At 51.2% G+C, this 19822-nt stretch overlaps 8 protein-coding genes across 8 annotated transcripts; 6 read left to right on the top strand and 2 right to left on the bottom strand.

Moving 5' to 3' along the window:
* Nucleotides 1-300: 300 nt before the first annotated feature.
* On the top strand, nucleotides 301-2336 carry BDW74DRAFT_181742 (uncharacterized protein; the record flags this gene model as incomplete). The annotated part of the gene is made up of 6 exons (XM_073730085.1): nucleotides 301-455; nucleotides 516-1130; nucleotides 1207-1272; nucleotides 1341-1525; nucleotides 1588-1749; nucleotides 1810-2336. 6 exons carry the CDS (start codon nucleotides 301-303, stop codon nucleotides 2334-2336), a joined length of 1710 nt encoding a protein of 569 aa, XP_073580181.1.
* A 254-nt stretch (nucleotides 2337-2590) lies between these two features.
* Nucleotides 2591-3507, top strand: BDW74DRAFT_170165 (uncharacterized protein; the record flags this gene model as incomplete). Its single annotated transcript, XM_073727117.1, has 3 exons — nucleotides 2591-2659; nucleotides 2690-3035; nucleotides 3164-3507. 3 exons carry the CDS (start codon nucleotides 2591-2593, stop codon nucleotides 3505-3507), a joined length of 759 nt encoding a protein of 252 aa, XP_073580180.1.
* Nucleotides 3508-3899: 392 nt separating this feature from the next.
* BDW74DRAFT_187688 (putative protein kinase) lies at nucleotides 3900-6495 on the top strand (the record flags this gene model as incomplete). Its single annotated transcript, XM_073731549.1, has 1 exon — nucleotides 3900-6495. The coding sequence occupies one exon, from the start codon at nucleotides 3900-3902 to the stop codon at nucleotides 6354-6356; it is 2457 nt and encodes an 818-aa protein (XP_073580179.1). The 3' UTR covers nucleotides 6357-6495.
* Nucleotides 6496-6602: 107 nt separating this feature from the next.
* Nucleotides 6603-9390, bottom strand: BDW74DRAFT_181739 (amidase signature domain-containing protein; the record flags this gene model as incomplete). The annotated part of the gene is made up of 7 exons (XM_073730084.1): nucleotides 6603-6776; nucleotides 6864-7250; nucleotides 7322-7357; nucleotides 7389-7654; nucleotides 7717-7998; nucleotides 8066-8174; nucleotides 8710-9390. 7 exons carry the CDS (start codon nucleotides 9388-9390, stop codon nucleotides 6603-6605), a joined length of 1935 nt encoding a protein of 644 aa, XP_073580178.1.
* A 1437-nt stretch (nucleotides 9391-10827) lies between these two features.
* Nucleotides 10828-12652, top strand: BDW74DRAFT_170163 (uncharacterized protein; the record flags this gene model as incomplete). Its single annotated transcript, XM_073727116.1, has 6 exons — nucleotides 10828-11001; nucleotides 11034-12006; nucleotides 12051-12170; nucleotides 12241-12322; nucleotides 12376-12436; nucleotides 12551-12652. 6 exons carry the CDS (start codon nucleotides 10828-10830, stop codon nucleotides 12650-12652), a joined length of 1512 nt encoding a protein of 503 aa, XP_073580177.1.
* A 598-nt stretch (nucleotides 12653-13250) lies between these two features.
* On the top strand, nucleotides 13251-14667 carry BDW74DRAFT_83610 (RTA1 domain-containing protein). Its single transcript, XM_073733850.1, has 3 exons — nucleotides 13251-13549; nucleotides 13619-14181; nucleotides 14241-14667. Exons 1-3 carry the CDS (start codon nucleotides 13378-13380, stop codon nucleotides 14433-14435), a joined length of 930 nt encoding a protein of 309 aa, XP_073580176.1. The 5' UTR covers nucleotides 13251-13377; the 3' UTR covers nucleotides 14436-14667.
* A 594-nt stretch (nucleotides 14668-15261) lies between these two features.
* BDW74DRAFT_83535 (MGR2/ROMO1 family protein) lies at nucleotides 15262-16081 on the bottom strand. The gene is made up of 5 exons (XM_073733849.1): nucleotides 15907-16081; nucleotides 15799-15825; nucleotides 15712-15741; nucleotides 15570-15660; nucleotides 15262-15495 (listed from the first exon to the last, which is right to left on the bottom strand). Exons 1-5 carry the CDS (start codon nucleotides 15959-15961, stop codon nucleotides 15372-15374), a joined length of 327 nt encoding a protein of 108 aa, XP_073580175.1. The 5' UTR covers nucleotides 15962-16081; the 3' UTR covers nucleotides 15262-15371.
* Nucleotides 16082-16674: 593 nt separating this feature from the next.
* On the top strand, nucleotides 16675-19767 carry BDW74DRAFT_83614 (putative cytoplasm to vacuole targeting Vps64). Its single transcript, XM_073733851.1, has 2 exons — nucleotides 16675-17925; nucleotides 17974-19767. Exons 1-2 carry the CDS (start codon nucleotides 16804-16806, stop codon nucleotides 19075-19077), a joined length of 2226 nt encoding a protein of 741 aa, XP_073580174.1. The 5' UTR covers nucleotides 16675-16803; the 3' UTR covers nucleotides 19078-19767.
* Nucleotides 19768-19822: the final 55 nt, after the last annotated feature.

The following is a 19822-nucleotide window of genomic DNA, read 5'->3' as shown; positions in this document are numbered from 1 at the left end:
CTATCGAGCTCGCCTCACGTAGGTGAGTAGATTACATGAACATTCTCGCTGTTCAAATTTAGCGATTGAAGAAGCCTTGGGATATGCCAACCTCTCGCCGGGGTTAAGCATAACCCCGGACTCAACCCGGAGCCTAGGTAAGGGACTGATCAACAACGGACCGGAACGGCACAAAAGCACCCGAATTCCTGAGCGATAGCAGGAGATTAAACCTTCTTTCTTCTCACTCCGATCCGACAACCAGACTCCTGTCTACTCAGTACGTTCAAAGAGCTCCGTCTGATGCAAGTGGCGCAGGAAATGTCCCTGCCACAAGCGTCCGCTCTTCCTCCGTTCTTCGAGCAAGCAACCAATAGCAACCACGCAGCTGCCAACTTAGCGAAGCAAGTGCGGGCTTCCCTCAACCGTGTCCGTGCAAAGGCCAAATGCTCCCCTTCTGCATCTGCGGTAGGGAAGTGCGCTAGGTTGTATAATATTCTGGGCTGTTGACCTAGACGCCGCTAACAGTCTTGTAGATGCTACCGCATGAAGAAAGAGTGGAGACATGGCGCCGTCACAAAATCAACTCCGGCCAGAAAGAGAGCACACAAATTGGAGGAAAAGTTAGATGGGCTTGTGGCCCTGCTGAAGACCGCTACCGAGGCTGCCCCGGGGGCTTTCAATGCCAATTCCGCCCTGGAGGGTTTGAACACTTTCGCGCACGGTAGCTCTATAGGCTCGGTCACGACTGCAGATTGTAGTCACACTGGACCAGCTGGAGAAGACTTCTTGACCGAAACACCATCTGTTTTGTCGTTGGGACAAGCATTTATCAGCCCAGGCCAGCAGACACTCTTAGTGCATCCGTCCCTTATGCCCGGCGCAGACGAAGCAAACCCGTACCTCGATCGTTTTCGACGGGAATTCATTCATTACTTCCCAGTCATAGTGATCTCGCCCTCTATGACAGCGGAGCGATTACGCCAAGACCGCCCATTGCTCTGGCTAAGTATTATGACAGTAGCGTCCACTCGCACCGCTCAGCAGGTTGCGCTGTCTAAAAAAACCAGGAGCGTCTTTGAACGCGAAGCATACGGTGAAGGGGCCCGAAATATAGACTTCCTTTTGGCTGTCCTAGTGTATACCGCCTGGTAAGTCTACACAAGTTGAAGATCCCTGTGTCTCATTTACTAATCGTGAAGCTAACTTATATCCTCATGGAATCAGGGACAGGCACCACTACCAGGATAAGCCTATCTCCACCGGCCTCGTGCAGCTTGCTATTGCGCTCTTGTATGATCTTGGTCTTGACAAACCGCCATCTCAGGATCCAACCGCAATGCTAGCATATTATTGCAAAGGGAACAACAAGCCATCACGACCTTTGCGATCGTCAAATGCAGAGGAGTGCAGAGCATTGCTGGGGTGTTTCCTGATCAGCACAGTGTAATCGAGCCCCCATATGATTTTAAGCGCAAGCTGACTATAACAGGCCGACTTTTCTTGGACGAGGAAATAACCTGCGGTGGGACTCCTATTGCGACGAGTGTGCTTGATTCTTGAAAGAAAAGAATGAATTCCCCTTGGACATGGTGCTTGTTCAGCTAGTAAAGCTGCGGCTCGATGCTGGGAAGGCGCTGGACTATTTAAGTCCCAGCCATGTCACTGAGAATACAACTATGAGACCCCAGGCAGCGGCGTACCTCAAATCATTACAAGCACAACTACGGAATCGCAAGTCAGAGATCCCTGCCGAACTGACGAACAAGAGTAAGCCGCTCGTTACCCTAGAATATCCTGAACAGTGCACTGATGTTCAGCCTTGAGAAGGCTTACTTCTGGAAATACACGCCACGGAGATGTTGATACACAACATCGGCTTTATCGCGGCTCCGGAATCTTTCTCAGCGCAGTCAAACGAGCGTTTTGAGTGCATTCATGCCTGCTTGCTTGCAACCAAGTCATGGGTTGAGACATTCCTCACCCTCCCTCCGATCGAATATGTGGGCTTTTGTTCATTGATGTACGCAAATATGATACGATGTCTCATCACACTGTATCGACTTTCCACATGCGATTATCCAGAATGGGATCCAGCGCTTTTACATGAGACCGTGAACACCTCATGGGTCTTGGAGGAGACGAGTAGAAGATTTGCTCAAGTTATGACGGATGTGAGTTTAGACCCCGGTAGCGCAGAGGACCAAGACTCCTTCAGTATGATGGCTGCAAAGCTCCAGTCCATCAAGGTGTCGTGGGATGCCAGGACGTCCTCAATGCCGTCCGTCTTCACTCCCGCGTCGCTGAATGCGATTGAGAGCTTCACTAGCGAGTTTCTAAATACATGGACTTGGTAGACGCAGATAAGGGCAGATCTCCTCCAATCGTTATAAGCTCTAACACAAGGGAAGAAGGAAAAGCCGGAGCCTCCTACATCCGGTGATCGGAGTCGACGAAGAAACAACCCGACCGACTGAAAACTAGTGACCGGAGCGGAGAGATAGCTTAAGTCCGATTATCCTTTCGAGGCTTTACAAAGCAAGGATGGATTATACCCCACGAGATTATTATCTTGCATGGGCTCATCACTCCCTTGGTCTATTCCACAATCATGACCTTCAACCCCAAGACAGACATCCCTCCTCTGACCGGCAAGGTCATCCTCGTCACAGGAGGGAACGTTGGTCTAGGCCAGGCAGCCGCCAAGTAGTTCTATCGACACTGTCCTGCAACCGTTTGGTTCGCTGCGCGAGATCCAGCCAAGGGACACGCCGCTGCTGATGAGATCAAGCGGCTTATACCCTGTGCATCGATAAGAACACTAGCCCTTGATTTGTCTTCATTCGACTCCGTCAGAGAAGCCGCGAAGGTGGTCATACAAGAGTCCAGCCGACGGGACATCATCATGCTCAACGCAGAGATCATGGCGACACCGCCGGGTCTCAGGGCTAACGACTACGAGATTCAATTTGGCACGAACTACCTAGGCCATGCGCTCCTAACAGCCCTTCTGACGCCATTGCTCGAGAAAAACCGCAGCTATTCAAGATGCAGACGTCCGCATCATCAGCGTCTCCTCCCACGGGCACCACTACGCACCCCCCGGAGGCGTCCAATTCGACGAGCTAAAAAACCCAGCAGCAAGCCTAACTGCATTCCAGCAGGTACGGCCAGAGCAAGCTAGCAGGCATCCTCTGGACCAGGGCTCTCGCCAAACGATGCCCCCAGTTTACTGTTGCCGCGGTTCACCCGGGCGTTGTGCAGATGAACCTCCTCTCCGGCGCTAGGGATGCACCGTGCCTCTTCCGCCTGATCTTTGGGGCCGCACAGATCTTGGGCTTGAAGAGCAGTGTCGAAACGGGCGTTAAGAACCAACTTTGGGCTGCGGTTTCGAAGGATGTTGTTAGTGGGGAGTATTATGAGCCCGTTGGGGTTGGCGGGAGGCCGAGTGCTTATGCGGTGGATGATGAGGTTGTGGAGGAGATTTGGGGATGGACGATGGGGGAGTTCAAGGGGCATTTTGTTTGATGCTTTTTAGGTAATTTTTCAGCGGATTGTTCTCTGAGGAGGCGAAGTTTGTCATCTTGCCTACATCAATGCTTGAATACCCTGTTTTATCTAGAAAGTGTCGCTGCTCACACAAGAACTGATATCATTGAGCCGAAGGCCCGAACGGAACAAATTTCAAGCTGATGAGCATCTACCTTAGCTGAGAACATTCCAGGCTTCCTTTACTGTACTGGCGAGAACAGCCTTGGCTCTTCCACTACAGAGGGCAAAATACTTGTGATCACGCTAGGCATTTAGCGTTGCAAGTGGAACACCGATCTTCAAGAGGTTCGTGCCTACAGAGGAGTGGCTTATAATCCCCGCTAATCTCTCCTTTCTCAGCTCTCGCTCCAAGCAGAATAACAATTTCAATGACTGGCATTCCCCGCCGAGGCCCCGGGATCCTAGAGGTCAAACTCGGCTGGGCATACCGTTCTAGTCTACCAGACGACTGCGAACAATGGCGGCCATACGCGATCGGTTCATACGAAGGAACCCAGGAGTCTACGGAGGCACTGACTGTTTACGCCGAAAAGAAGTCTGTTTCCTGGGTCGCCTGGCACCAGCCCTTTCGTTTTGAGGTCTCTGGCTCTCCTTCACCAGACTTGACAATCTCTCTATTCGCTAGACCGTTGCGCGAGGAATCTGAAAGTCAAGTCATCTCGCTAGGTTCCATCACGCTGAACCCGCTCCAGTTCAACTCGGAATTGCAAAAGGTGGACATACAGGACGGCACGGGGAGAATGGAAATCCAGGCTTCGTACACTCAAAAGGAGCCTTGTTCCTTGGAGGCACGGGAAGTCTGGGATATCCGGGGAGAAAACGATGCGGGGCTCATCTGTGTCAAGAAGAAAGACACTGGTCGATTTTATGGCATGGAGACCATTTACATCGATGGAGGGAGCACTGGCGTTGATAGAGAGAGCCTCCAAGCTACCATTGCGCACCCTTTTATTGCAGCTCTCAAGTTCGCTTCCAATGACAAATCTCAGCTGAAACTTCTTTCGCCGCTGTCTAGCGGAGGATACCTTTTCGACCATTTGCAAAGGGAGCGAAGATTCGATGCCAACAAGGCTAGGTTCTACGCCGCCGAGCTGGTGTGCATCTTGGAATCTTTGCATGACAGGAATACTCTGCTTGGCTCTCTGGAGGCAGAGAACATCTTGCTCGATTCGGTTGGCCATGTCAATCTTTGCAAGCCTAGTATTTATGGCTTGAAATTGACATCAGAAAACGGTGATTGCGTTTGCCCTGGAACATCCCAATACCCACCTCCCGAAACCCTCCGAGATGACAAGAAGGTGTCCCGTGCCGGAGATTGGTGGGCTTTAGGAACTATTCTATATGAGATGTTAACGGGCTCACCTCCATTCTATCATAAGAGTGGTACGGAGCGGCAGCGCAAGGTCGTGAACGAGGAGCTCCGGTTACCCGAAAGCATGCCGTCGACTGCGAGGCACATTTTAGCTGGCCTTCTCCATAAAGATCCCATACGGCGCTTAGGTGCGAACGGGGCACTAGAGATCAAGGCTCACCCGTTCTTTGAGGACATGAACTGGGATGAATGCGCCCCGACGAACTATGCGACTCCATTCAAGCCTCACAATAATACAGAGTGCTTCCAGGGAAAACTCCAACTGGGGAAGCGCTCTGAAGCTTCGGAAAACGAGTTTCGGATCATGGAGGGAGAGGTGTACGAGCAGCTAGGGAACGACGACTGGCCTTTATGGATACCGAGGGGCCAGGTCGTGGACAAGAACGCCCCAGTCTCAATCGAGACCAGAGAGAACGAGGAATGGGAACTCGTGAAAGATCCATCAGACGACGAGTTATATTTCAGGGACCGCCTCACTGGTGAAAGGGTTCTGGCTCGCCATGAATCATCTATGCGAACTCGGACCGGGCTGGTCTCTCCCAGCAAAGGTAAGGAAGAGGCAGCGCTCGCAGCTGCCTTGGAAGCTGGATACCACCGGAAGGTATTCTCTCAGATTCTCGGTTATGGGGTAGACCTGAACGTTCACATCCTCGACTACGACGAAACAATCAACCGAAAAACTCCCGACGGTATTGAATATAAGCCCGATATCCTGAACCTCATTCCCGTGACACCATTAGAATGGGCAGTCGAGCACAGAAGAATCGACCTCGTCAATCTATTCCTGGACAACGGCGCAGACGCAAATTATACCGTCGCTCCACGATACGGACCAGCGCTGCTCAAGGCAGTGAAAAGGAAATCCAAAGAACTCATTGAGGTGTTCGTGCCTAAAACAAACCGCCTCTCCTCTACCAGGGCTCTCGGATGGGCAGTTGAGCTGGGAGACATCACGAGCGCCACTACGCTTCTTGCACATGGTGTGCGCTGTGAGTTCGAAGAAAGTGATCGTCCTGCCCCGCCTCACCCTTGGTTTCATGACTACGACTCGCTGATATACCGGACACTTGAAGCGCCAGATCTGACTCCCCCCCTCGTCCGAGCCGCAAGAATAGGCAATGCGTCCATGGTCTCGTTACTCCTGAGCCACGGTGCCGATCCTAACACCTCGTATCATGATCTGGGTGGTCGCCTCGCAAAAGGGACAGGAACTAGAGACTCGCTAGTCCCAGTATCCTTCCCCTGCGGCCGAGCTGTCTATCTAGCGAAGGAGATGGGGCACACCGAGGTCGTTCGATTGCTTGTCGATGCTGGAGCCGATATAAATTTGAAGCATCAGACTTGGCTGGTCTTGGGACATACCTGTAAGCCTGTGCCGAGATCTGTGTATCTTGAGGTTAGGGCTGGTTTGGAAGCAGTAGCGGCGGAAAGGACTGCAGGTGGGTTAAGATGATGATCCATGGCACGCTCTAGATACACTGCCTGTGTAGTGGGCATGGATGATTGTATCGATTTGCTGTCATGCCATGTACCGTTTTGTAAATATATATCCGATATCCAGAGTTGTGCAAGGAAAGGGAAGCATGGTGGGGATTCGCATCTAGGCAACGGAAGGCTACATCAAAGTTGATTAAAGGCATCCTGCTTCACCTTTGGACGCCCTACACTACCAGCTCCCTTTGTCATTGTGTAATATCTCCTAAGCCGATAGGTCTATCCTCCAGCCACCCTCGGCCATAAAAGCCTCGCTCACTATTTTACCAATCCGCAAGAGGTGTTGACCACGGAATCTTGGCGCCACAAGAGAGACACTGACGGGCATGTCATGGGCTCCCATGAATGCCGGTATGTTAATGACCGGCATGTGGAATCCCTAGAACAAAGGCTAGGTCAGCTTAAGTCCAGTTGAATGTAAGGGACAGCTCAGATGTCTATAAAGAAGAACGGAAAAGGAACTCACCGTCCACACAGTATTGAAGATCGCGCTTTCCATATCTTCAAGTCCGAGTGGCGCCTCGTCCACTGCACTAGGTGCTAGAATGACAGTGTAATTCTCCGCGAGGTCGTTGATCACGACTCGCCACTGGGCGAGGGTATCCAAAGCTTCCGTCGGCTCGGCATTCGTGTACTTGGCTGTATTTTCGACCATAGCGCAGATCTCGGGTGCTAGGCGTGCCTTGTCCACCTTCTGGCCTTCAGAGCTCATGATGACCTTCTGGGTTCTTCTCAGTGCCTGGGCGTCGCATAGTTCGGGTGGGAAGGGGACTTCTTCAACTTGAACACCCCGATTCTGAAGTATGGCGACGGCTTTGTCAATTGCTGCGGCAGTGCTAAGTCCTGCTTGGATCTACATAGGTGATTTCATGAGAGCTACAGAGACGCCCCCCAGCTGTAAAGGTCGCCTTCAACCAGGGGTACCTCGTCGTCCTCGATGGAAAACACACCAGCAAGTAACTTTAAATCATCAATATTTCTGGCAAAAAACCGATAGTATCGAAGCTAGGCGAGAATATCTTTTGCCCTCGAGCGAGACGGCATTGTGCGTTGGCTTCATGGCGAAGACGCCGGTATAGGAAGCTGGGCGGATCACACTTCCACCTGTCTGTGCGCCCAGGCTGAGAGTGACTTGGAAATCAGCTACCGCGGCCGCTGAGCCGCATGAGGAGCCGCCGGGTGTGCGATGGGCATCATGGGGATTTGTGGTGCTGGGACCTGAACTCGTCACGGTGAATTCGGTTGTGGTTGTTTTGCCTGCTGTATTTTAGGACATGGCACTGGGAGGACAGAGGTGGTAGATGGGTGGTTTGACAGACCGAAGATCAGGGCCCCGGCATCTCGGAGGATTGCAACGGCGGAAGAGTCAGAGCGAGACTGGTGTCCGGTGTTGTGTATATGGGTGACCCAAACTGTGTAGGCATATCTGCCGTAGGATGGGATGCGTAAGCTTTGGTACCGGTGATGCGGATCCAGGTGCTGGGCAATACCTTTGGTATTCGCGATGCCTTTGATCCCTATCGCTATTTCATGTAACGGTCCTCTCTCATCGTAGGAGATGCGTTCCAAAGCTCGAGCCTTTTCTAGGACAAGTTCGGGGTCTAGGACATTCTCAAAATTCAGTAGTTTTCCCGCGTTGATGACCGCATAGGTAAGTGAAGTTTAAACCGAGGTAAGCCCATGCTCTAACAATGATATCCCGCTCTTTGATGCGGTCTAAGAGTGACTTGGCATATTGCTCGACCGTAAGGGTGTTGGTTTTAAACAGATCAAGCACCTGTGTGGCGCTCAGAAGGTAACGTTGTGCCGTTTCCGAGGGATCTTAAACGATGAGAACCAGAGGAGTTGCTAAGGGGGTTGTTGAGCGCAAATCGTGTTTGCATTCAATTTGGGACCGCGAGAGAGAAAGTAAATAAGACAGGAAGGGGACAGGCTAGAGATGGAAGACAAACCACATCCGCATCGTGCGGTACCGTATCAACAAAGAGGTCACGATTTATGCTCGGCAGCTTGTGACAAGAATACCCTCAGTGCAATGATAGACATGTGAGGTTATCAAGAAGCATGGTATTATAATAACTCAGTTTCTGTTTGATTAAGGATTCATGAGTTCTACCATAACTTTGGAAATTCACTAAATGAGTAAACTACCTACCAGGACTCCAAACTCCGTAAATCACCAAACTTGTGGAAAGATTGCGCCAAAGCCCACGTAGAAGGAGTATCAGCCTAAAAAGGCCAACCTCAAAATCTCAATAAAATCAATCAAAAGCGACAGGTCAATTGAAGGCGCCTCGTTCCTCCGCCTCTACCAGGGCTTTCAACGTGCTAGGGGTCAACGATCCAGTGATATCCCAACCATATATCTGCCACGCAAATATCTTCAACTCAGCCACAATAGACTGGCTCCCGTAGTACGCGAAAATGCTCGTCTCGTTGACTTTGCAGTTAAGAGAGCTCCATTCATTTCGCAAGCCGTAGTTCACGCAGTCAACAACATCAGAATAGGACCAGTCGTCAGGTAGCAGGTCGCACCGCCGATCTACGAGCTCTAAAAATCGGCTGAAGCCCGCATAACCGTCAGTTGCTCTCGGGGCGTATATGCTGTCTTCGTCGGCTTGATGCGTTAGAGACCACTGATTGTACATGCGGAGACGGTAGGTGTCAATAAGCAGCTTGTAAACGTCATCGTACGGACGATCGTGGAGCCAAGTCTTCGTCTGAAGTTTGTGGTATGGCTTCTCGATGACAACAACAAGACTTCTCGGACGGATGAACGGGTTCAGTCTTTCAGCAGAATTGCGGCCGCAGACCTTCTTGTGTGTTTTCCAATCGGCTGTCTGGCATTGGCGCGAGCAGTACCACGCTGTGCTGCACTTGGCGCAGCGCTTGAAGGGGTGTACGGTGGTCCCTCGCTTTTCGCATTTGACGCAGGCTTGTACATTTACGGCGACAGGAACGATCTCTGGGCTCTGTATCTTGCCAAATCTCATTGTTTTGACAGACATGTCTAGCGAACGATTGGGGTATAATGCGGAGAAGCGACAGAAAGAATGGGAAGTTGCCGAATGGAAACGGTTGTATTATGTCAGAAGAAGCTGTGAGAACATGCGTCAGTTGCAACTGGATTAGAAAAAGCTGGGACCTAGAGTGACTTACCAACGTAGACTCGACGAATATCCAGATATTCCAGGTCCAGTAGACCAGCTCGAGTCAGCCTGGGCGCGCTTTGTACTGATAAATAGTCGAGTAGTTGTCCGTCATCGAACCGATCGGGGTCGTAATAAAATCGAAGCTGGCAGTTGGTGATGCACGAGGCGAGTATACATGGCGCGACCACAGACATACCTAGGTACCCCAAGGGCGTTGCCCAAAACGGCATAAATAGCCGCCTCCCCACAGGGGGCTCGAATCGAGGCCATCCAGTCCCCCCACACCTCGCCAACTCCCTCCATTGTCTTTTCTTTATCACGCCAGCGATTCTCAAATCATTGGAGTGATAAGATCCTGTGGAAAACCATCAGGCAATGAAGTGGCCGACCAGCTTCCTACGCGTTCCCACAAACGTGCGGCTGAACGAAGCGAATTTGTATTGTTTCATAAGCGCGAACTCATTGTGGCGTGCAGGTGAGTTTTCAAAATTGGCAAGGAGATGGTAGGAAATCCGCTGATGTATTGTAGGTACGTTCAGACCTGAAAAAAAAGTACCTCCAGAGAATCGAGCAGACGAGATTATGGATGGGTTACATCTGCCGTACTCCGGCAAAACGAGGAAACCGAAACGACCTTCCGTGGCATGGAAACAGGAACAAAGCTGTAAACAGAATCATACTGAAACGGTGTAAATGGCGAGTTGATTTGGAGAGAGGACTTTCGCGAGTCGGCATTCGTCGAGGGTCTGCTAGGCAACAAATACTATCGAGACCGGACATGGCCTTGTCCCCAAGTTCAACATCGAGCTCTCATTCGAAGGCAGTTTCTGCTACCAGATCATCAGGCAATCGACAGGTAAGACAAGCCTTGAAAAAGCAGACATATTTTATAAGCTGCCGTTTCCACCAGGGGAACAAACTAGCGCCACACATTGGTTCTTCCATTACCTTTGCTGACCCCGGGTAGCATCCATCGCACCTTCAGATTTCGATTCCCAACCTCCCTAAAAACCATAAGCGGGAGCTTCCGGTCAACTAAAGGCTCAGTGGCCACCCGAGGATACGCCGGTTGACTTGGCTGCATATTCCAAGAGGCATCATCGCTTCTGCGTCCAATCTACTTACCCCACGTCTTTTGCATGAAGCTAGACCTGTTTAGGGGGATGCAGGTACAGGGACTTTGATCCCTAATACTAAGCAGTGAAATGCAAGGATAAATACAAGGCAAATCCCCTTGCTATGTGTTCTTAGGACTTTGAGGAGTTCATGTTACTTGCGATGATTTGGACTGCAGCTCTACTGGGGCTACTCGCCTCTATAAGTAGTGTGTTTGCTGTCAACACAATCGACAACTGGGAAGAGATCACCCCTTCGCCCAACATCCATTGGACCCCGTGCTTCCAGAACTTTACTTGTGCCCGGCTCCAGGTTCCTCTTGATCAGGAGATGCAAGTCGTGGAACCACGGCCATAGCATTCCTCAAGCGTGCTGCCACAAATAAAACCAAGAACACGCGCAACGTCCTCATCAACCCTGGCGGGCCAGGCAACTCGGGAGTCCACTATGTTATGGGAAATATCTTTCCCTTCCCCGATGTAATTGGACCAGAGCACGATATTATTGGCTTCGATCCTCGTGGTGTTGAGAATAGTGGACCGGAGGTCGATTGCTGGCCTGACCACCAAGAGCAAAGAGCGCAGTATGAGAGACTGTTTTATGGCGAAACGGCATATGCCTCGTCAACTTCGTTAAGCGAACAGTTCTATGCGGCGGACTTTGGGAAGGCATGCACGCCTACAGTCGGTGGGACGAACGGCAGCGCTGCCTTTGTGAGCACTCCAGCGGTTGCTCGCGATATGCTTACATTTATCAAGGCCGAGCAGAGGGCAGCTGGAGAAGCGGAGGAGGACGCTAGACTGTCATACTACAGATTCAGCTACGGCACAGTCCTTGGAGCTACCTTTGCACACCTGTTTCCCGACAGCGTGGGGCCAATGATCCTGGACGGGGTCGTTGATGCTGAAGATTTCTACAATCAAGGATGGAGACAGAACCTGAACGATGCGGATGCGATAATCAATTCATTCCTTGAGTACTGCGTTCAGGGAGGGCCGGATATGTGTTCTTTTTGGGGCCCTGATGTCCAGGGTCTCAAAAGCCGGTTCCAGAACCTGCTCGATCACTTGAAGTACCATCCAATACCAACTAGCAGTTTCACTCAGTGTTCTCTACCGATATTGGCAACCTACTCGAGCGTCAAACAGATTGCACTCCAGGCGGTCTATGCCCCTGTGTCATACTTCCCAGTTTTTGCGGATGTCCTTGCCGGCCTGGAACAAGGAAACACAACCGCGTACATAGCTGCAGTTACAGGCGGCTTCACAGTCGTGAACCCTTGTAGTAACGGCTCGGAAAGCGCAATTCCCGACATCAGCCCTTTAATCCATTGTGTTGATGGTTGGATGGCAGTCAGCGGATCAAGACCTTCGCGCAGTACCTAGATTATGCCAGCTATCTGCATAACCAGAGCAGGGTTCTTGGGGAGGCGTGGGTTAATATCGCCAATGGGGTATCTTGTCGATCATTTGATGTTCAATTGCCTGAGACGGGAAAGCTCCACGGTTTGTGACATGACACCCCCGAATCGTCCATATATAACCCTGTACGTTCTAACTGACTGATTCCGTATAGACTCGATCCTCAAACATACGAGGATCGCAACGCCACTCCTCTATGTCAGTGCCGATATCGAACCCGTCACTCCTAAGCGAAAGTAGGCAATGGATCCATTTACTCTCCGCATTAGTCGTTAATTTGGTTGTACAGTGCCTACAAGATGTCTTCCGTGTTCGAAGACTCCGCGGTCCTGATTCAAGCCTCAGTTGGCGTAAGTCCATTCTTGCCGTCGCTCACTCCGGATACATCTATATACAAGCTAATGTATTTGCTATCAATGCAATAACACACTGCAATCGCTAGCGCATCGAAATGCTTGGCGCAGCATGCTCAAGCATATTTCACCCATGGTGAGCTTCCACCGCGCGATGTAATTTGTGGAGCGGATCTCGTACCGTTCCAATGGGAGAGTGGCGTAAGGTGTTAGAGCACTCTGGACCAAGGATTCCATAGCTTTGCACTGTTTGAACATAGTTATACTAGTAGATTCATAGGTACAACCTTACCAGACCTCATAGGTAGAACGTGACCGGAACTTACTTCCGTTTTAGATCTATGCACTTCCTAATCCAAATATGCCGATGCGAGCAAGAGAGAAGTTGGACGTTCAGCATGGTAGTTCAGAGATCTGTATCCCCTTATAACGTCATATCCAAACCACTGCTTTTCATGAAGGGCAATACTCAGTATAAAGCCCTCCTACGCCTCTTTCTCTTTGTTGCAGTGGCTAAGCCACCAAATGCACTATACCTAACCAGGCTACCAATTCGCACCCTTCACCGATATTCAACCAATCAGCGTCAAGTATGCGGTATAGAAAGTAAGATAAAGCAACCCTCCGCAAAAACTCCAGGAGACCCGTCAGAAGTCAGAATTAGAGCGAACTCCTCTTATTAGGCTCCAGAACGATATCGAATTCACTACTTGCTTGGCAGAGAAGTGGCTGAGCGCGGCTGACAGCGCCCTCTTCCACAGCTGGAGGACCCTTCGAATCACCTTACCCACCCAGGCAAACATGTCGTACTGCATTGAAGTGAATATTCACTTGGCTATAGACATGGAACACCAGGCGCCGGGTATAAAAATTCTCTCGCCCCTCCATGCTGACGCTGGTCTTACTCTCACCACAACATCCTCGCCATCGTCTTCGTCATGATGCTTGTACCCCGAGACGACTCGTCAGATCCTTATTGGAACTTTGCGCCTTCTCTGGGCGCTGCAGCGGTCTTCGCGGCTTTGTATACTCTCGCCCTTATCGGTACCATCGCGCAATGGATACGGTTTAAGCCAGTTGTATGGCTGGTTATGGTGATCGCTGCAGCAAGTACGCCTCTCCATCATCCCACCCATCACTCTTCATAAGTCTAGTCATCACTAACACTGAGCCTTATAGTGGAATCAATCGGGTACATAGCCCGCTGCATCTCAACCCAAAACACCACCGCCCGCACCGTCTTCGTCCTGCAATTCTCGCTCCTAATCCTGGCCCCCGTCCTCATGGCCGGCGCCCTCTACGTCCTCTTCGGCCGCATCATCTTCCTCGTCGTCCCGCGAGAGCAGCGCACGTTCAAGATCTGCTGGGTGCCGCCGCGCTGGGTCACGCCGATCTTCGTGGGCTTTGACGTCGTCGCGCTCATGCTGCAGCTTATTGGGGCTGTTATGATTACGGCTGGGAACGGGGATAGCCAGGATGATATCGACACGTTTAATCGTGGTCGTGATCTTGCCCTTGTTGGTGTTGTCGTCCAGATTGTGGCATTTGGCCTCTTCACTATTGCGGCGATTAGGTTTAATTTTACGTCGAAGAGGTTTCATGATCGTACCACTGCCCATGCACCGCTGGAAGGGGAGGGGCATGAGCAAGAGGGGTTTGCGATGGGCGTGCAGGATAAACCGCGGAAGAGCGACTGGCCGCATTTGCTGCGCGCTGTGAATTTCTCGACGATTATGATTTTGGTGAGACCCCCTGCCTCATCCCTCATGCAACGGTGCTAACAAGATACTCGGTGTAATAGATCCGCTCCATCTACCGTCTCGTCGAGTTCACGGAGGGCCACGACGGATACATCAACAACCACGAATGGCCGTTCTATATCTTCGACTCCGTGCCGATCTTCCCCTGTGTTGCGCTGTTCGTCTGGTGGCATCCGAGTCTGTATCTCCCGTACCTGGGCTTCCGGCTTCCGAAGCATGCGCGTCGAATATGTTGACTACCGGTGATTATCTTGTGAGCCTTGGAAACGTGTTGGGAGTGCTTTGATAGACTGGACAAGGGACATTGTAATGGAATCAGCGTCGAAGATGGAGGATGCGATTTGTTTAATGCTGTTTTCTTTTCCTTTTTCTTTTCGTGGAGAGTTGGAACATCTTAATATTCAATCATTCTAGTGATGTTCTGTTAGCCAATCTATACTAAATTTTAGGTTTCGGGTGATAAGCGAGGATTGCGCTGCGGTCTTAGGTAGATGGGATCGAGGATATCGCTTCTTTCGGCACACGTCCTTGGGAATATTGAAAAATAGTAGATCGACACTGGCCTGAACAAATATTCCCAGGAAGAAGATGGCTGTTTCCCTTGAATTGTTTGAAGTTGTCTCAAGGATGGTTGAAGTTGAGGCTGCATTAAGCAGTGTGGAGCAGGGATCGGAGGTTTTGCGGAGACGCCGATGTGGGGATGGCGTGGTGGTTTTTCACTTTCCAGTGGTCACGAGCCCGACGTTTAGCCAGGTACGCCGTAAACACCCTTTCCGGGCACTTTGAGCCTCGACTCTTCTCATATGGCTTATCAATGCGGCCTGGAGGTCACTCGATCTTAAACACCGTATCTAACATCGTCTTCTCCGGACTGAAAATGACTGGGGGACTCCGGGCTATGCTATATATATCGCATGGTCAAGTAATTCATAACTTCTTCATTAATGATTAAACCCATACCGTACGAGAAGTCTTCAGCTAGCCCAGAGCTGCCTGGTTTCAACAATCTTTTCCAGGTCTTATACAATTTACGCTCTGACCTAGCCCATCTGCCTCGGCACGGTATAAATTGTCAAACGCCACAGCCCCATGTAGTTGCGAACGTGTTGTAGTATATGCTATTGTACAATGGCCTGACCGTTGCCAGGCCTTGGAAGATGCCGGGTATGCGCTTACTCCTGCGATCGGCGCAGAGGGGCCTGGCGGGGGAGAATAATCGGGGGACCCCGAGCCCGGAGCCAGGCGTCGGTGTGAGGGCCATCGGATCGGATGACGCTACCGATGGACATGAAGAGTCTAAGGAGCAAATAGTATCAGCGATGAGAGGACAAAGTTTGCCCAGGAAAGCGCAAGGTGTATCCAGGACGTACCCGAATGTCGCACCAGATCCAACCATGTACTTTCCGAGTGTTCGCATGACGCCGTTAGGTCCAGCGCCGTATTGGAAGATGGTGACGGTTCCTAGAAGTCGTTGAGTATTTCGCTGCGACTCGAGTCTTTGAAAGGTCTAACCGATGATAAAGCCCATGATACCGCCGACGGCTAAAGTAGAAAGTTGTTAGCGAACTGGTTGAGAACTTCAAAGCTAGAATTACTTACTTGATCCCATCATCGCACCCATCTTCACTGTAGTACTGTCAGCTGCTGCTTGCGCGAAGAGCAGATACTAACATCAATCTGCAAGCTGCGATTCATTGGGGAGCTCACTTTTGTCGAAGGTGGACGGCCCATGGGCCTGAGGGGGACCAGCAACAACGGGCATTTTTATGTATATGCAACAAGATTACTCAAAGCCTCGTCTTTGAGATGCCGTGCAGAATGGGACACCGGTAGGGATTCTTCAGATCTGGTGGTTTTACTTAAGACAGCTCCATCTCATCGGAGTCGGACGATCAGAGCCGGCAACCGGAGCACGTGACACTGCCTGCTATTTTGAGCGCGGAATTACATAATCCACGTGCGCCCATGGCACATTTCACGTGACGGGGCCTGGATGAAGGGAAATGCGAGCTGACTTTCCCTCCCGCTGCGAAGCCCATGCGGGTTGTTCTCGACGAAATCTCGCTTTTGCTTGTTTGAAACTCGCAGTTTTGGTGGCTTACACCGGTCCGTGCAAGGCGGCTGACCCGTCTCGTACTTCCTTCATTCTCACTTTCCCCTTGGGACTTCGTTCTTACCGCCTTCTCCTCAGCTTCGGCTCAGCGCCTCCTTGATTTGAGACCTTCGTTCACTCCTGTCCTACCTTGCCCTGACCCGGCTACTATCAGGTTTCATCTCGCCGAGGTAAGTGTGTTTGATATACGCCATCTGTGATGCCCTTTTAATTGGTTACGGTCTCCTGGGCTTGAAGAGCACAACGTCTTTGAACATATTTTGGTGGGACTCGCATGATGCTAACGTGACCTCCCCGGACCAGTTGGTCGAGACCGCAAGCGAGGCCATTCCTGCGCCAACCCCCTACGAATTCGTCCCTTCGCAATTGTATCGCATCGAGTGAATAGATCGCTGTCAATTTCCCGTCGACTCTGTATATTCTCTTCTCCGCGCCCATGAAATAAAGGATTCGGACATCCACAACATTCAACACAAACCACCGCCTTCCCCATGACTGCTGTGGCTTCACCACCTAGTGTACAGACGGGACCTCGCATGGGATGGTATGATTCTGGTGACGGTGGACAAGGCTCTCTGTCTTCGATGAACACCGACGAGGTCTCCCGGATGTTCATGCCTCGAAAGACCCTGCACAGGTCCAACTCTTCTTCTTCGATAGGCTCAAACTCGTCCACGTCTACGATTACGGCAAGTCCGTCGAGTACTGATGCAGGGCAGCCTGCGAACGGAGACCCTTTAACAACATCCTTGAAAAAGAAGTCGCGGAGTGTTTGGCCTAGTTCGAAGGCCGAACCAGTGTCGGGAATCAGCACCGCGCGCTCGCAAGCGAAGCCAGCTTTTTTCTCCGGCACTGGCGCCTCTTCGACCATGTCCGCAGTCCAGCAACCCCAACCCATTCTTCCGTCACAGCACCTGCTTCAATCCTCCCAGCAGAATGGCGTTCGCGCAGGAAGCGCGCCTGCTGGAGATCCTCCCGCAATCCTGACCCTCCTACCGATCAACGGCACTTTCGAGAAGAAGCAAATCACTTTGCCGTACTTCCCCGAAACTTTGCGGATCGGTCGGCAAACGAACGCTAAAACCGTACCTACATCGAAGAACGGCTTTTTCGATTCAAAGGTGCTGTCCCGACAGCATGCCGAGGTTTGGGCGGACAGGGCAACTGGGAAGGTGTTGATACGAGACGTCAAGTCGTCGAACGGCACTTTTCTCAACGGCCAACGGTTATCCCCGGAAAATCGTGAGTCGGAAGCTCATGAGATTCGAGAAAATGATATCCTGGAGTTGGGAATTGACATTGTCAGTGAGGATCAAAAGACCATAGTTCATCACAAGGTTTCGGCCAAGGTCGAGCATGCCGGTGTTTACGGTAGCATGCCGAACATATTCGATCTTACCCTGGGAGATTTGGATCCAGCTTCCGGAAGCGGACTTCTCCCTTCTCCTCTTAGTCAGCCATTGAACCACCTCCGAGGGCGGGCCGGCAGCGCGTCAAGCACGCGCAGCGCACAGAGCAACGCTAGCAGTCAATTTACCGCAATGCAGCAACAGCGCCAGATGAACTATTGGAGCTCTCCCTTATCCATCGAACAGATTGTCAAACGGTTGACTGTAGGTTGACTCCACGCTTGATGCAACGTCATAACTAACAAACTCCAGTCTGAAATGAAACAAGCGAAACAGCAGCAGCAAGATCTTCGGCAGACCGACGAGTTCCTGTCCGGGCTAATGAAGCCGGGTGCTGCAGAGAAGGAGAAAGCGAAACACTCGCCAGGTGACAGCATGTCCTCACGGCAGGTCAACGGACGGCCGAAGATGCCTCGTATGGATTCGTTCTCGCGATTCTCAGAACCCCCGGCGCCCCCACCTCAACAGCCTCTACCCGAAAAGCCAGATGCCCAGCCGCGGAATGGCGTGGACGCGATCTCTCCTCTAAAACGTGTCGAGACAGAAAAGCCCAAGGTGAGCGCTGGTAGCTCGCCTGTCTCTAGAGAGTCTAGCCAAATTCTCTCCCTTATCGAAGCTTTGTCATCTGCGAAGAAGGAGCTCGACTCTCAAGGAGCTCGTGTCAAAGAGCTTGAGATTTTACTCATGCAAGAACGCCATGCTCGCGAGTCGGCCGAGGAGAGGGCGAAATCACTAGAGCTTGTGTCAGCTAAGGGGTCGAACGGCCCAGCAGATTCTGAATCACAAGATGATGGGCTGCAGCCAAACACCGATGAAGGCGAAAGTGCTGAGAATTTAAATTCTGAATCGACAGACCACCCCGCCGTACCAGAACCAAACCATGTCCCGGCCGAAGATCAGACCGAGAAATTACAACGCCGACTGGACCTCATGATGGAGGACATGGAAGAATTGAGAAAGCAGCTCTCGTCCTACAAAGAAAGGGCAGAGAAAGCAGAGTCAGAGACTGGCGAGGCCCGCAAATCGCTGGCTGAGATGATTGAGACCCTGAGGAGCGAGCGTGCTAGCGCTCGCGAGCAGCGGTCAAGGTCCCCCACACAGGCCGCGAAGGCCATCGATGATTCATCCGCGATAGAGGGCGAGTCTACCCACAGACCCGAGTTCGATTCTCGAGACACTGTATCGTCGCCGTTGGCCGAACGTCCAGACACTGGGACGACGTTTGCTACACAGCCCTCTAAACGGTTGAACGCCGCCTTGGAAGCGGGCGGTCCACTTGCATCAATGCTCGGGGTTGTGCTTATTGGAGTTGGGATAATGGCGTACCTGAACGGGTTGCCGAAGATGGACAAGTAAAAAGGGACATGGTCCACTATCTGCTGACCACCAACACCTCGTCCCCGCATTTTCTCTTGCTTTCTCAAAACATTTTCTGGTTTAGCCTTCTATATTGGCGCCTTTTCATTGTCTGTGTACTCTGGACTCTGGTCAGTTCTTCGGCGTTGATCATGATTCCTGGCGCTTCTTTTATAATCGTTTTATGCCCCTGCACTTATGATTGCGTACATCGCATGTCTCTCCCTCTATATTTCCTGTCTATCTCATTTTCTTTTCTCCAGAAGCCATGCTGTTCCAGTAACGGTTCCCTGGCAACAGTGGCTCTTTCTTGTTAATGTCTTTTACATTTTGGCGGATACAAGGCATGTGCCCAGCCCTTGTGTATTACTTAGTCTATCATAGCGACTTTTCCTTGACCATGGACGAATGACTATATCTCCGGGGTTCTCGCCCTTTACCCTGTCACTGTTTTCTCCTATTTTCATACTGTCCTACGTTCAGTTTGAGAGGCACCTGCTGCATTTAGCGTGGTACGGTACTAGATGTGCACTCGCGAAGTTGGTGGGGGTTGGTGGAGGTTGGCTTTGTGACTTCTTTCCTTATTTCTTTTTCTAGTCCTTTGTTGTGTGTACATAATTTGCCCGATTCACTAGCAAGATACCAGTTCGGGAAAGCATTATTCTCTTCTTGTTATCAAGTCCTACTTGCGAACTCCCTGAAAACATCTTAGACAATGGTCGTAACTGCAGAGGCGTACTTGGAG

This window comes from Aspergillus multicolor, assembly GCF_047715735.1.
Source record: "Aspergillus multicolor strain CBS 133.54 unplaced genomic scaffold BDW74scaffold_30, whole genome shotgun sequence".
NCBI lineage: Eukaryota > Fungi > Ascomycota > Eurotiomycetes > Eurotiales > Aspergillaceae > Aspergillus > Aspergillus multicolor.
This window is presented reverse-complemented; position numbering and strand designations above follow the sequence as displayed.

What these genes read in the sequence shown, in the direction of transcription:
- BDW74DRAFT_83535 (XM_073733849.1), bottom strand. Translation starts at nt 15,961, where the DNA reads ATGCCCGTTGTTGCTGGTCCCCCTCAGGCCCATGGGCCGTCCACCTTC. An exon ending in GGGTGCGATGATGGGATCAA is followed by an intron (nt 15,742 to 15,798) that starts GTAAGTAATTCT and finishes TTTCTACTTTAG; the next exon opens with CCGTCGGCGGTATCATGGGC. An exon ending in GGATCTGGTGCGACATTCGG is followed by an intron (nt 15,496 to 15,569) that starts GTACGTCCTGGA and finishes TTTGCTCCTTAG; the next exon opens with ACTCTTCATGTCCATCGGTA.
- BDW74DRAFT_83614 (XM_073733851.1), top strand. Translation starts at nt 16,804, where the DNA reads ATGACTGCTGTGGCTTCACCACCTAGTGTACAGACGGGACCTCGCATG. An exon ending in AGATTGTCAAACGGTTGACT is followed by an intron (nt 17,926 to 17,973) that starts GTAGGTTGACTC and finishes AACAAACTCCAG; the next exon opens with TCTGAAATGAAACAAGCGAA.
- BDW74DRAFT_83610 (XM_073733850.1), top strand. Translation starts at nt 13,378, where the DNA reads ATGATGCTTGTACCCCGAGACGACTCGTCAGATCCTTATTGGAACTTT. An exon ending in TATGGTGATCGCTGCAGCAA is followed by an intron (nt 13,550 to 13,618) that starts GTACGCCTCTCC and finishes TGAGCCTTATAG; the next exon opens with TGGAATCAATCGGGTACATA. An exon ending in TCTCGACGATTATGATTTTG is followed by an intron (nt 14,182 to 14,240) that starts GTGAGACCCCCT and finishes TCGGTGTAATAG; the next exon opens with ATCCGCTCCATCTACCGTCT.